At 38.6% G+C, this 16,288-nt stretch overlaps 1 protein-coding gene across 1 annotated transcript in view; it reads right to left on the bottom strand.

The window, feature by feature from the left end:
- The window catches only part of GIPC2 (GIPC PDZ domain containing family member 2), a gene marked incomplete at its 3' end in the record, with an annotated part of 68,533 nt that overhangs the window by 24,832 nt on the left and 27,413 nt on the right, over positions 1-16,288 (bottom strand). Inside the window, exon 3 of the mRNA XM_084242065.1 lies at positions 10,076-10,256. Within this exon, the coding sequence (XP_084098191.1) occupies positions 10,076-10,256 (181 nt within the window). The remainder of the gene's footprint in view (positions 1-10,075; positions 10,257-16,288) is intronic.

Consider the following 16,288-nt stretch of genomic DNA (forward strand, 5'->3'; position numbering starts at 1 on the left):
TAGAAATGCCAGCATTTTTTAAGATAAATAATTGCTTTCTGGTCATGTAAGGTGATGTGATTGTTCTATATTTAAAATGTGAAGAACATAAAAAGTCAAAAAAAGGGAAGTTACTTGGGGTTTTTTTGTTTTGTTTTTTTTTTTAAGATTTATTTATTTATGCATACAAGAACTGGGATACAGGCCAGAGGTGTTGGAGGTTGAGAGGATTCACCAGAGACAAAGGGTAACAGAACAGGCAGAAATACACCGCTGAGGGGAGCAGCAGGCGAGACAGGAGAGGTCTGCTACACCATGTGGGTTGCTCCCTGGCCAGGGATCGAACTCATGCTGCAGCGGCTGCAGACAGCTTCATTGGTTGCATCTTAACCCCTTGCACAAGTCACTTGTTAACTCATTACCTAAAGATTGTTAATATTTCAATGTACACAAACCTAACTCACTTTTCTTCTACACTTAAAGATAGTTTTTATAAAAATGGAGTACTGATGTATTTTGTTTTTTTTGTTTTTTTTTTTTTAAATAGAGGCATGTTTATTTTATTTATTTGTTTGTTTTGTTTACACATGCACTGGGTACAGTCAGAAGCGCGGGAGGGTGAGAGAATTCACCAGAGCCAGAACGGGGAGCAGAGCAGGCAGAAGGACCGAAGTACACTGCTGAGGGGAGCAGCGGGCGGCAGGAGAGGTCTGCGCGCCATGTTGGACCCTCCTCCGGTGACCGGGGAGCAGCCGGGGATCGAACCGTCGCCGCAGAGGCCGCGGGCAGCTTCGCAACCCAGCGCTCAACTGCTGCGCCACCGGGGAGGCCCACTGATGTATTTTGTAATCTGCCTTTCTATTTAATATATCATAAACATTTTTCCATACATAAAGGAAATTATCTGCTTAAGTTTTTCCAAAAACATACTCTGACCATAATTTTTAATCTAACTGGTTAGATCCACCTTTCTATAATCATATGACAACTCCCATTATACAAACACTCTCTGGTAGGTTATATTATTAGTGTAATTGTTGTTTTTCTAATAAGTTACATTATATTCATACTATTCAGCCATTTTAGAAAGCCACTTACATATTAGCATCATTTTTTACCCCTTCATTCTACAGAGCTAGCTTACTCACTAAGCTTAAAAACAACAGAAAATTTTTATCAACTCTCTGTTCATGGTTTTTATTAATTTCAAATGCTCCTTTAAAAAAAAAAACCACTGAGGTTCTAAGAAATCAATCACTGTTTAAGGTAAATGTCTTGAGAAATACAGATAACAATGTTTTCTGTATTAGAGAGTACAATAATTTCACCTTTCACAGTTTAAAAAAAAAAAGCATTTAATTTTTTTTAATGAGAGTTTACAACTAGAGTAGAAAGAGAACTTATTTAGCCTGGTCTTCATCCAGCTGGGTCTTTACATTGAAAACACATTTATCAGTTATTTTCACTATCTATCTGCCACACCCCACAAAAGGGGATTTGGCTTTTCATTTATCTTCCCCCATAGTAACTTTGTGGTAAGTGCCAAACCAATGTCTAGCTAGATATAAGAAGGGTAGAACAAAGTCTGGAACATGAAAAGATGATTAATTGGCATGTTCTACTACACAAAATTTGCCATTGTGAGTACTTTCAACCTTTGCCAAAAAATATATGAAAGAGATCGCCACTGTAAGATAAAACACAATACATCTAAAACTGAACTTCTCTTTCTGAATTTCCCCCAAGCCATTTCTTCATCCCAACTGCCTTACTTCCAAAGATTACATTGATCACAGGCTCCAAGGATAGAAATTTAGGGAGTGGGGCTTCCCTAGTGGCATAAGGGGTTAAGCACCACACTATGAAGCAATCTGCAGCCTCTGCAGGAGGAGTTCGATCCCCGGTTGGCCAGGGAGCTATTCACATGGTGAGGCAGACCTCTCCTGTCTCACCCACTGCTCCCCTCAGCAGTGTATTTTGTCAGTCAGTCTGCCTGTTCTGTTCCCCACTCTGTCTCTGGTGAATCCTTTCACACGTGCATCTCTGGCCTGTACCCCAGCTCTTCCATGCATAAATAAATAAATCTTTAAAAAAAAAAAAGAAATTTAGGGAGTGGCATTTGTTTCTTCTAAACCTTCTCTCCTTACCCTTATAGCTAAGCATCTTCAAGATACCTTTTGCCTTTGCAATTTTCATCGTTTTCTTCTTTCCATTGAAATCCCCCTGCTGCCCAAATCCCACCCCTTACAATGCTCCTGAACTGTTGCAGCTGCCTCCTTCGTGGTTACTCCTCTAATTAAATATAGCCACGTTGTTCCTCTAGACTAATTCAAAAAATATTTCATAATATTCCTCAGTTCAAATAGCTAAATGATTCCCAATTATCCTCTAAAAATAACCGTCAGGTTTCCCACCGAGTTTTAAGAGCTTTTCTTAATATGGCATTGAGCTGCTTTTGCAGACTGTGGCTGATTTGCTGCAGTCTCCCCAAGACTAGATTCTTCACTGTCCTGAACTCTTCCCAATCTTACCACTTCTCCTTGTCCCTTCACTCTCTCAGCCTTAGAACTTAACACTTGCCCAATATCAGACAACTCAGCTCTCAGCTAAACTACACTTTGTTTAAATCTGCATTAAAGCATGTGTCGCAGTTTGCATTATATTCTGTAGAGGAAGAAATACACAATATTAAAAGCACAAGCCTCAGGAGAAAACTGGACTGAAGTACTACTCTTATACTTTCTACCAACTACTGAGTGACCTAACAGTTATTTATGTGTCCACGCCTCCTTTTATTTATCTGGAAAACCCTCATAGGAAGGGTACAAGGGTAAATCAGGACATAATAGTTGTCTTACCAGCAAGACTTTCATTGACGCAGCACTATGTGCCAAGCACTTTACATATATTGACTCGTGTAACCCTGATGACACTGTACAGATAAATGAACAGAGAGGGTGGTCACAGTGTTTGTAAGCAGCAGAGACTGGAATTAAACCTAAGTAGCTTGCCTCAAAATCTATGCTCTTAATCACTATACTACATTGCTTCCAATAAGCCCTCAATAAATGGCAGCTATTATTGCTATTAGCAGAATTACCTGATTCTTAATGTATCTGACTCTTTAGGTAAATTGTGAGCTCCTTGGGAATACAGGACATAAAGACTCATCATGCAATTGTCAGAGAGCTGGCTCTGGATAGTCACTGGGTGGGTTATAAGCCTGCCTCTGCCACCCACTAGTGAACACTAACACTTTCAACAAACTGCTTATCCTCTTAGGATGGTTGTCAGATTTCTTACTAGGAAAGCGTTTAAAGACATAAATGGCAGCTAGTACAATATACCGATAGATTTCATTATTTGATATAAGACATGATAGTATCATCTGCCTTTCCAAGATCTGGAAGAGTGTCAATGCTCAACAAATACCTGGTAATCACCAGCTCAACTGCATTGTTTTTCCTGTTCCATGTGAATTCATCTTTTTTTTTTTAAGGTTTATTTATGCATACAAAGACTGGGGTACAGGCCAGAGAGGATTCACCAAAGACGAGTGGGGAGCAGAAGAGGAGGATTGACAGAAAAACACAGAAAGCAGCAGATGAGACAGGAGAGGTCTGCTGTGCCATGTGGGTCACCTCTCTGGCTGGGGATCGAACTCACTTGTGCTGCAGTGGCTGAGGACAGCTTCAGAGTGCTGACACTTAAGCCCTTGTACCACCTGCGAGGCCCCTCATCTTGTTTTTAAAGTTACTCCTTTTTTAACATTTTAAAAGGACAGGTTTATTAGGAAAAGGAGAAAAGGGGAAAAAGAGGCACCAAATGAACACAGGCGGGCTTCTTGGGAGGACAGTTACCTAAAATTATTTATGAATACAAGAGCTGGGGTACAGGCCAGAGATGCAGGGGGTGAGAGGATTCACCAGAGACAGAGTGGGGAACAGAACAGGCAGACTGACCTAAATACACTGCTGAGGGGAGTAGTGGGTGAAACAGGAGAGGTCTGCTTCGCCATGTGGTTTCTCTCTGACCTGCAGGGGATCCCTGTGCTGCAGAGACTGAAGATCGCTTCATTGTGCAGTGCTTAACCCCTTGCACCACCAGGGAGGCCCCTAAAATTACTTCTTAATGAAAGGCTACACTACAGCTTAATAGCTAACTTTTATTAAATACTTACTAAGCAGTAGGTATGGCTCTATGATTTCTTTTATAAGGTTGACCATTTAAACCTCAGAACAGCCCAATGTGGGAATACTATTATCACCTTCACTTTTTGCTTGAGGCCACCAAAGCAAAGTTAAGTAATTCAAAGTTAAGTAATATCACATCATCACACAGGATATATGTAGTAAACAGAATCTACTGCTTAACCACTTACATATCTCTAACTTTTTTTCACAATCCCCAGGATATTTTGTAGCTCAGTATACATGAAAAGATAGTAAAACATTTGTTGGTTGAAAATTTTTTTACTAGAAACCACATGAATAGGAACAACTTTCTAAATGTCTATCTGAAAAGTCATAAAATGTGAAAGTCAAAGTTTATCTTTTAATATCAAAGAGACTGAGTCTTTGAGAATGAATACATCAGTTAAGCTGAATCACGAAGATGAGGTCCGAGTTTTCCAGCTGTGAATGACTCAAAGAATTTGGACACACTTCACATACTGAACATCCCATTCTGATGGACACATAGCACAGAAATGAAGCCTCAAAAAGACATGGCTGAGCAATCTGTTAAAAAATCTAAGCCAAAGCCAAAACTATCAATGATATAGGAGGTAAATTTTCAACCCCCTTTCTAATTTAAGGGACACTTACAGGGACATTTTGGGCCTCCTTCAACAAATCTCTTTCCACAAAGGGTAACCATTAAAAATTAAATTCTCCAGCATAAACAAAGTAGAGGCTCATCTAAGTAAAAGTGAATCAAAACCTCATAGATTTAATAGTTATTTTTCTGCAGTTAAAAAGGCTCATTAGAATACAAACCAAATGAACTCATCTAGTCCTAGAAGTATTTAAATGAAAAAAAATGGATTTTCATAGCCTGGGGGAAAATCTAGGTTTACAGAGCAAATGTTGCAGGGTTGAGCTCATTGTGGAGACATGTGCTCCTTTTCATTGGCAAAAGAGGAAAGGAAGTGAGCCATGCCCTAAAAAAAATACCAGCAGAGACATTCCAGCCGATACTTGATAAGGACTGGGAAGGCTGCCATCAACCCATGGCTAGAAGAAGGAAAATTTGGATCCAAAAGCAGCTGACCAAAAGAAACCATGTTAGGTATGGAAAACATTTCTCATTAAACTACAAATTTTCAACAAAAAAGTCATTTAAACTAGTGTTTTTCCTGCAAATCAAAACTACCATGAGATACCATCTTACACCAGTGAGAATGGCACATATTAAAAAAACTAGCAACAACAAATGTTGGCTAGGATGTGGAGAAAAAGGAACTCTTCTGCACTGTTGGTGGGAGTGCAAACTGGTCCAACCACTGTGGAGAGCTGTGTGGAGATTTCTGGACCTACTAAACATAGAGCTTCCATATGATCCAGCAATTCCACTCCTAGGTATTTACCCAAAGGACACAGAAACATCAATTCCAAAGAGCACCTGCACCCCTATGTTTATAGCAGCACTGTTTACAATAGCTAAGCTTTGGAAACAGCCCAAATGCCCAAAAATAGATGACTGGATCAAGAAGATGTGGTACATATACACCATGGAATATTACTCAGCATTCAAAAAAGATAAACACATGCAATTTGCAGCAACATGGATGGCGCTGGAAGGGATCATGCTCAGCAAAATAAGCCAGAAAGAAAAAGAAAAATACCGGATGGTCTCACTCATAGCAGGAATCTAGAAAACTTAAATAAGGGACCAGGAAAATGAATAACTATAAGAAAGTGAAAATCAAAATCAACAAAAAACTATGAATCAGAGACACTTTTAGGGGGGCGGGGGCAGGAGGGGAGGGATTGGGGTCAGAATGGGGGGGCTGCAATTGTATGGGGAATATAAAAATAAAATTTATTATTTAAAAAATAAATAAATAAATAATAAACTAGTGTTTTTCCATTTTTTTTTTATGACTCTCTGTGAGATACCTTAAATCATGACCAATAAATATACACAAAAATATGCAAAACTGAAGCACACACATATGAAAACAATGTAACGAAAACAATACTTAACACTTAGTGGGCACAAAAGCACAATGAAAATTTCTATTTTATTCTATCTTGTGTTCTAAACACACTGTTTGAGATCCAAGGGTTAAAAAACAGTGATTTCAACTCTGAGAGCACAGGTGATTCTGAGGTTACGTGTCTTATAATAGCTTTTATCCCTCCATCATAGTCCACACCAACTCAGGGAAGCTGCAGTGGAGTGTCTGCTCTTGGGACAAGTGACATGTTCTTGGGAGTTTGGGAAAAGGCCACCCAGAAGCCTGTCTCCTCATGTACGGTCATTCCTCATATGCTGCCTCCTCCATCTTAAATTCTGGGGTTCCCCTGCACTTCTATCTTGGTCTTTCTCTCTTATTATTCTGAGGGATCAGATCTATCTTCATGGCCTCCTCTAACAACCTAGGACAAAATTACTCATACAACCCATTCACTAACCTCTAATTTTCAACACTCTTATACATTTCCAAAACTGATTGCTATACAAATTTCAAACCTATCAGCTGCAAAATTGTACCCTGAATACAATCTCTCTTCCCTACCTCTTCACCTAAATCTATTTCTTTTCTAGTTTTCTTCATCTTACAGAATGGCACCAAACTCAATCTGTTACTCCAGCCATAATTCTATGGGTCATCATTTGCAATCTTTTTTCCTTTACCTTTGTGTCCAATGGGTTACCAATGCTATCTTCAGTCATATACAGGTAAATGTTTAACCACCAGGCTCCAGTCTAAAACAAAATCCTGACTTGCAGCACTTGCCTATTTCTATAAAGAAATTACTCTACCAGGGGCCTCCCTGGTGGCGCAAAAGGTTAAATCTCAGCACTATGAAGCTATCCACACACTGCAGCATGAGTTCTATCCTTGGCCAGAGAGGTGACCCACATGGTACAGCAGACCTCTCCTGTCTCACCCACCCACTGCTCCCTTCAGCAGTGTATTTCAGTAGATTTGCCTGTTCTGTTCCCCACTCTGTCTCTGGTGAATCCTCTCACCCCCTACACCACTGGCCTGTACCCTAGTTCTTGTATGCATAAAATAAATAAATCTTAAAAAAAAATTTCCCCACCACATTAAAGCAATCAACATGGAGTTGGATAGAGTTGTGCATAAATGGGGCCAAAACACCTCTGTCTATTCCCCAGAACCATTTCTTATTTCCATGCCTACTGGTACTGCCTCAATGCAGGATTTCATCTTCTCTTTCCTCAACTAACACAATAGAATCCTTATGATAATCAGACCCCTAGCACATAATCCACAACTCTATTTGACACACTCTCCAGGATATCTTTCTAAAATTCAACTCTCATCGTGTTACTCCCCTGTCAAAACCTCTTTGTTGGTTCTCCACTGCCTACACTTTAACTTCATATATAAACCCTTGATAATCAGTCCCTGCTGAGTCCTAATCTTCGGTGTTTACTACACCATCATCTACAATCTCTATTCCAATCAAACAGGCATATAGGTATTCCCAGATACGAGATATTGCTCCATAGCTCTGGCATCTTTGTTTATTCCTACTCCCTAGGGCAATCTCCCCCTTATGTTCACTAAAAAAAGTATTTTTCAAATTAAATTGTTTTTATTTTTAATGTATGGCACCAAACAGCTAAATACCTAATGTGTGTGGTTTTTTTTAATATTGATATAACTGGTTTACAACACTATATATGATTTAGGAGTTATAGCTTCACATGTCCTTATTTATTTTTATTTTTTTAAAGGTTTATTTTTATTTATGCATAGAAGAACTGAGTTGTAGACCAGAGGTGCGGGGGCAGTGAGAAGATTCACCAGAGACAGAGTGGGGAACAGAACAGGCGAATCTACTGAAATACACTGCTGAGGGGAGCAGCAGATGAGACAGGAGAGGTCTGCTGTGCCATGTGGGTAGCTCCCTCACCAGGGATAGAATTCATGTCGCAGTAGCTGGCAATAGCTTGACAGTGCTGTGATTTAACCCCTGCGCCACCAGGGAGGCTGGCTTCACACCTCCTTAGATATGAATTACACCACACTCACCACCAAAGCATCCATAATCCTCCAACATACAACAAGGGGCTCCTTTGCCACTTTGATCTCCACTCCCTGCCCCCCCCCCAGTGGCCTCAATTCTGCAGTAATATTTCTAGGGTTTGTTTTGGTTTAGTTTTATCTGTTCCTTTGTTTTTTTTTTTTATATTCCACATGTGTGAAATCATCTAGTAACTGTCTTTCTCTTTCTGATTTATTAAACTTTGCACAAATCCCTCTAGTTTCATCCATGAATCAAGCCTCTTTCAAAATTCTCCCTAATGCATTTGGAGACACAGTTCATATATCTTCCCCATCTAGCTAAATCTTTGGCAAAGGTGGTTTGGTCATTTCTGAAAGCTTCTTTTAAAAATCCTAAAGATGACTTAGCTTCAGCCAAAACAGACTACATGAATACAAAGAAGAGAAGTTTTTGCCTCATCTCAACTGGCTCTTTCTAATAGGTATCCAAAATAGCAGAATTTTGATAATCAAGAAGAGCTATAAAATGTGAATCAATGCATTATTGATAATGCTAGAAAAAAACAAACTAGCCACAGAAAAGACTGGAACCAAGAGAATTGGAGGAAGTTTGTACCCAATTACCTTCTAATGTGTACTCCACATATTCTAACCTGCACATCCACTACTATTATAATTTAGGATGCTGAAAAAATATACTCCTACTAGAAAAACCCTACCCAGTCTCCATGGAATGCATATGCAGTAATAGACAGGTTCATTAGTAGCCAGGCACAATAAGGCAGGGAAGTACACTAACCATCTAAACTTGTGTCTCTGGTATTGAAAGAAAAATCTAATCATGGAATAATAACAACTAAATACATTGACCCTGGTAAACATTCAAGACTATTGTCAACCAAACATCCAAGTTAAGGTCCATCTTACACCTTCTTGGAACTTTGTCTTCCACAAGTAACAGAACCTACACTGTATTTCCATTAAATGACACCAAATCACTTGTATGCAGAAAAAAGATTGCAATTCCATATGGCTAAGGTCTGCTACTTACTGGCTAAGGGAGAAAAAAATGTTAGTTCCCTAGACCCACTGCTTTCAACCACTATTTTCATTAACTGTTCCGGGAAAACAGCTAACAGAGACAAAGTAAGGGTCACTTTATGTTGGACAGAGGAAAAGATCAGAGGTAGGTGAGGGTCTTGGATGAGTCAGAGGAGGCATAGAAATGATGTACTGAAGACATTTTAACACTGATGAACACTAGACCATCATCTGGCTTATTAAAATAGTGCTGGGTGGTACAGAGAAGCTGGCACCTTTTCCTGTAGATGAGATGGCCCTGAAGGTTTGCAAAAACAGTTGGAACACAGCTGTCATGGCTAAAACCAAGCAAGTACAGATGTCACACCAAAGTGGAATTTCATACCATGCCACACTGCCAAATTCAAATGCCAATGGAAGAAAAGTATTGAAGAAAGTCTTTAAAACAGGCTAGATAGCTACTCAAAATTCCAAATACATGTATAACTGAAGTTTTTCTATTGAGGTCCATGAATGACAGTTACTATGATTTTAAAAATTCCATCAAAAATCATACTGCTCAGGAAGATAAGCACAGTGCAATGTGCTATTCTTAAGAGTTTAGAACAGCCACATCAAAGTCACTAGACAGTCGATGTTGTCGTTTCAAATGTCTTTTTTAGAAAATGTCCTTCTAGACAACTTTTTTCTCCTTCAATAGTTTTTTTTTTTTTTCCTTATAAGTAGTGCTGTCTACTGTTCTGTGTTATTAACAGATATACTAAAAGCACATGGCCGTACTCATTCCCCTTAGAAAGATAAAGTAGAGAGAAAAAACATTTCACACACACACACACAAAGCCAACTTACCAAATGCCTTCTTAGGTTCTATTAACTTCAGGGTGAAGAATTCATCTTTTTTTAATGATTTTAACTTCCTAGCAACATCATAGTGACGCCACCCAACAATATTTTCTCCATTTATGCATTCAATATGATCCCCTACACAGATTGTTTTAACTGAGTCAATTACGCTGCCATCTTTAATTCTCTGAAAGAAAATTAAGGATAAGACATATTAAAAAATAGAATGGTGAGCCATTACTTTCATGCTCTTGAGACAATATACACAATACATTGACATAGTGACAATGCAATTGAATGTTTAAAGACCAAGCATCACAGGACAACAATCTTATCTCATTCAGAATTCAGCTACTTTAGTCACCACCTCCTCTGAGAATCTGGTCCTGATGTTCTCAAGTCCATTCCCCCAGACAGGTTTCTACAATATTTGTTACTACATATGCTCATCTTTAATCAAACCCTCTACATTTGCCCTCTTATTTAATTCTAACAACATTTATGATATTCCATGTCATAAATTGATATAATTAAGGTCAGGGAAGACAGCTGACAAATTCAACACACCACAATGCAATTGTCCATTTACCATTCAGTCCTCTTTACTGAACAATAATATCCTTGGGGACAGAGATGGTCTTATTCACCCCTGAACACCCTGTGCCTAGCACAATTCCTACACCCAAAAAGTGCCTCCATAAATAATTGCTGAATCATTTCAACATGAAGCCCCTAACATAAGACAGAGCTTGAATTTTTTTCAACTGGCTACATGTTTTAAACTTTGGCACAACCTGAGCTAAGAAAATTGATATCTACTAAGAGACAGGTATGGTTACCACTTTGGTAGCCAGTAAGAGTGATTTTATATTATTATTTTTCATTTATATTATTTTAGATTGAGAACTTAGGGCCTACAGAGAAACTTTAAATTGATCTTTGTTACAACTATCTTACTTCTATACAACTATAGTGCAGAGTCTCAGATGAGGCCTAAGATTCACTATGACAGCACTAGCAGTTCTGAAAAGATTTTAAGAAAAGGAGCTTAAACTCAGCATGGATTACAGCCCTGCAGACGCCGTATAGTTCTTCTACAGTGGTGAAAAATTGAGCAAAATTATGTCACAATTGGCCTCAGCAGTCACAAATCCTTTGGAGGAATGATAGAATAGAAATGTTAGAGGCTGCTACGATTGTGTAATAAAAGCATGTGCATTCTCCACTTTTGCCAAATGAAGGAGAAACCTCTGCATCAGCAGGATGATTGATCATTTTGTCCAAGAGTTGAGAGAAAACTAGTTTCATGTACCTCACACCATGTCCATGACATTATCAGGAAAAAAGCCAACAAAAATAAGTTTAAAAGGCAAATCTGGCATGGTTAGACATTTTTAATTTTCAAATTTTATTACTATATACCAAACTCTAAGAGGTTTCTTTTTTATCCCAAAATTTTAAGAACAGTGCTATGTTCACAGTAATAGCAACCATTAAGGTGCCAATTCAAACAAAGCTTTTTATCATTACAAATAATGAATTATAAAGCAAAAAAATCCAGAAATTTAATGATATGAATGACATTTTAAGTCCCTCTTATAAGCTAACAGAAACAAATAATGGTAAACACAACATTTTCTCAGTACACTTGTGTTTATAAACTGTCATAGCAAAATAAGCAAGATTAAACAAAATACTAGAGTCTGAAGAAACAAAAATTTAATTCTGTCATCTAACCATTCCTAAGCCATTAGAGAATGTAAAAATCCCAAACTTTGACTTTTCTTAAGTTTATTCAAATTTATTGATATTCTGAACCTTTTTTCTTTTTTGATAAACTACACCATACAAATTTCAGTGTCCCACCCCTTTTAGTTTTAAGAATTACACTATGATTTAAAATAAGCATTCCATAAAGTTAATGAATCAAAACTTTAAGACATGTGTACATCTTGGCAGTAAATCAAAGGTCAGAGTAACAGAAATCTAGGATCTCCTAAATAGCCTCAGAGGTCACCAGAAGAGTGTCCAAAGGAAAGCAAAACAATTACCACAAGTCAGAGCAGGCAGTAAAATGAGCATTCAGGTGAGCAAGAGGAAATGTAGTTATCAAGGAGTAGTAGTTGAAGGAGATGTAGTTATCAAGGGCACCAGACAAGGACCTGGGATAAAGAGACATGAAAATCAACGCAGGAAATTTGAAGACCACCACCATAGAAGCAAAGTGGGAGGCACCAATTATATATTTTGTGGGTTACCTAAGCCTTAATCTCCCATGTAGGTAGGATAAAGAATGAGGGAACAATTGAACAGTTTCTAAAATCTAGCATACTTTGATAATACCATTACATGATGGAGATTAATAATATAGCTAAAAGGGTTACTCGGGTACAAAGGACTAAGAAGAAAAAACAAAAGACATAATCCTACACTAATATTTACTGAGTCACTCAATACCACATTCTATAACACTTACAACTTTTTTAAAGGATAACAGATCCCAGCAAATTTGTGTTTATTTATATGGTGAAAGCTTGGTTTAATGATTGTTGTACTGAATATCAAGACTTAGTATAGTTATGAAGATTTGACATTGTAATAGATGGGCACAACTACAAAAGAGTGGGGGAACTAATAGGGGGGCAGGGTGAGAGGATTCACCAGAGACAGAGTACAGAACAGAACAGGCAGATTAACTGAAATACGCTGCTGAAGGGAGCAGTGGGCGAGACAAGAGAGGTCTGCTGCACCATGTGGGTCACCTCCCTGGCCGGGGATTGAACTCATGCTGCTGCAGTGGCTGCAGATAGCTTCATAATGCTGTGTCTTAACCTCTTGCGCCACTAAGGAGGGCCCCTAATGGATTTATAAAAAAGTATGCTTAACTGTATATCCAATTGGAAGAAAATGTCACACTTAGCAATTTCATCTGGCTTTGAAGCTGCAAAAGGCAAAATGTATTGAGTATTTTTTTGGAAGACAGGAACAACATTTCAAATACTATAGTATCTTCCATTATATCATCCCATATATTTATAGAACTCCAATTCTCATCACAGACATCAGCAGAACTCTAGGTTGGCATCCCACCCTCTCAAAAGTCTTAAGCACTACATTCCAGGTATTTGAGCCTATGTCGAGATCTCTGCTCAGCAGCTCTGAGATCTGTTTTGCTGACCCTCCCAACATTGTCTCCAAAACTTGTTCCTGATAATAAACTAATATTCATATAACAATTATAAATAGTTATTTCATTTAATCCTCACAAGCAGCCTCATCCCATTAATAAATAAGTAAATCTAGGTACAGTAATTACAAGATTTATGCCAAGTGACAGCTAATTAAGCAAAAGAACTCGGTTTCAAACTGAGGTATTGCCAACAGAACCTCTCTGACCCTAAATTATGATGAAGATGAAAATATTTATAGAAAATGTTTGCCAACTCCAGTCTTAAACTGTTTGGACTCAAAGAGAAAGGTTATGGCCCCTGCACACAAGATTGACATGCAAATTACTGAACATTCAATTTTCTTCTGGTTTTCTTGGCAAAAGGAAACAATGGAGTGAGAAGGTTCACCAGAGACAGAGTGGGGAGCAGAACAGAGAGAACTACTGAAATACACTGCTGAGGGGAGCAGTGGGCGAGACAGGAGAGGTCTGTTGCACCATATGGGTTAGCTCCCTTGCCAGAGATCAAATTCAGGCCATAATGGTAATAGCACTGAGACTTAACCCCTAGGCCAGCAGGGAGCCCTGAATATATCTTTTGATATAACTTTGACTTTGAGTCATGTTAATATTTTATGTCTTCAGAAAATAAATTTAGATCAACAAAGAAGGGAGACTCAAACTCAATTAATTCAAAGAGAAACAACAGGATTCAACAGTATTTTAAATGAATAACCACCAGTGGGGGGTGGGGAGAAAGCAAAGAACCTATTCCAGATAACTTCTGAATACTTTGATTATCTACATGTATTTAGCTTAAGGACTAAAAGCACATACATATCTTCAGCTCTTAGGTTTATTTTCAGGGTAGAGTGGTATAGTAATTCTGAAACTATTTTGTGAATATATGGTAGGGCTAAGCAAGAGAGTAAAAAAAATGATATTGAAAGTAAATATTTTAAAATGGGGAAGCCAAGGAAGAACCCTTGGCTGGATTAAAATGGAGTTGTCAAAATTCAAAATTTCTAAAATATGATTTCTAACCATATCACTGAAAGGACCTAAAAGCACAAAGAAGGAGTACAACTCATTCAGATGTTGCTTTTGAAACACCAGTCCTCACCAAACAAACCAGAGCTTTTTGGAAAAACGGTTGATAGAATGCCTGAAGAAAAGATAACAGATGTCTCTAGAACATCTGGTTGTACCGGAAAAAAAGAACTGATCAAAATGATGGCAGCCATGTCAAAAGAATACAGGAGCCACCTAAAAGGACTCCTGCAGGGCCTCCCTGGTGCTGCAAGGGGTTAAGACGCAACCTATGAAGCAATCCGCAGTCACTGCAGCATGAGTTCGATCCCCAGCTGGCTAGGGGAGCTATCCACTTGCTGCAGCAGACCTCTCCTATCTTGCCCTGCTGTTCCCCTCAGCAATGTATTTCGTCAGTCTGCCTGTTCTGTTCCCCACTCTGTCTCTGGTGAATCCTCTCACCTCCCCCACCACCCCACCCCCCGCCCCCGGCACCTCTGGCCTGTAGTCCAGTTCTTGTATGCATAAATAAATAAATCTTTAAAAAAATAAAAAATAAAGGACTCCTGCAGGCCTAATCTCAGGAAAAAAAATGAGCATCAAAATAAACAATGGCAGTGGATTATAACACACAGAATAAAATAAATCATGTGTCCATGCAGATAATAGATAAATTAAAAAGTGGAATGTTTTATAAGAACATGTTTTAAAGAAACATATGAGGAATGACAGAATTAGAAGAATAACCATTTTGCAACTGATTTCAAGCAAGACTCATCAACAAATGCTAAATCTGTGGCTCACAAGAGAAAAGGGTATTTTCATAATCTCAAGGTATCTCCCCACAAATTATTAATTACAAAGGAAAACAGAACTTTGTAGTTATAACATAGTTATATTGGCAGATATGACCTTAGACAACTGATGAAAATTATAAATAATGACAAATATTAACATAATGCACCTTCTGATATGTTTATAATTTTCATCACTTAAAGAATTTTACTGCCAAAAATATATCACTTGTCAACATGAAGCAACAGAAAAACCCAAATTGAGGCACATCCCATAAAAGGCTGAGGAATTGTTCTAAAATAAAGACAATTTTTTTAAAGATTTATTCATGCATATAAGAACTGGGGTACAGGCTAGAGGTGTGGAAGTGAGAGGATTCACCAGAGGCAGAGTAGGGAACAGAACAGGCAGATCTACTGAAATACACTGCTGAGGGGAGCAGCGGGTGAGTCAGGAGAGGTCTGCTGCACCATGTGGGTTAGTTCCCTGGCCAGCCTGAGAATCGAACTCGTGCAGCAGTGGCTGGGGATAGCTTCATAGTGCTGCGTCTTAACCCACTGCGCCACCAGGGAGGCCCAAAACAATTCTTAAAAAATAACAACTAAATGCATTATCTTAGACAGGACCTATGGTGCGGCGGGGGGGCGGGTGAGGGGGGAGTAGGGGGAGGAGGAGGAGAAAACATTAGGATAATTGATAAAACTGCAACAAGGAGGGCCTCCCTGGTGGCGCAAGGAGTTAAGAAGCAACCTATGAAGCTTTCCAATCTACGAAGATTTCCGCAGCCACTGCAGTGCAAGTTCAATCCCCAGCCAGGGAGATACCCACATAGCACAACAGACCTCTCCTGATTTGCCCGCTGCTCCCCTCAGCAGTGTATTTCAGTTGATCTGCCTGTTCTGCTCCCCACTCTGTCTCTGGTGGATTCTCTCACCCCCCACCCCCACACCTCTAGCCTATGACCCAGTTCTTGTGTGCATAAATAAATAAATGTTTAAAAAAAATTGCAACAAGGATATTTGATTAACTTAAAAGGATTGTATCAGCTAGATTTTCTGAATTTCCTAGCTATACTGTAGTTATATATAAGCAGATAACCTTGTTTTTAACAATTATAATCTAATCTTTAAGGGGTAAAGGGACATAATATATGCAAATTTCCTTTTCAAGTGGGTCATGAAAACTGGAAACTGGATTTGCTTATATGTACATGTATGTATATATAA

Source organism: Talpa europaea (genome assembly GCF_964194135.1).
Source record: "Talpa europaea genome assembly, chromosome: 9".
Taxonomy (NCBI): domain Eukaryota; kingdom Metazoa; phylum Chordata; class Mammalia; order Eulipotyphla; family Talpidae; genus Talpa; species Talpa europaea.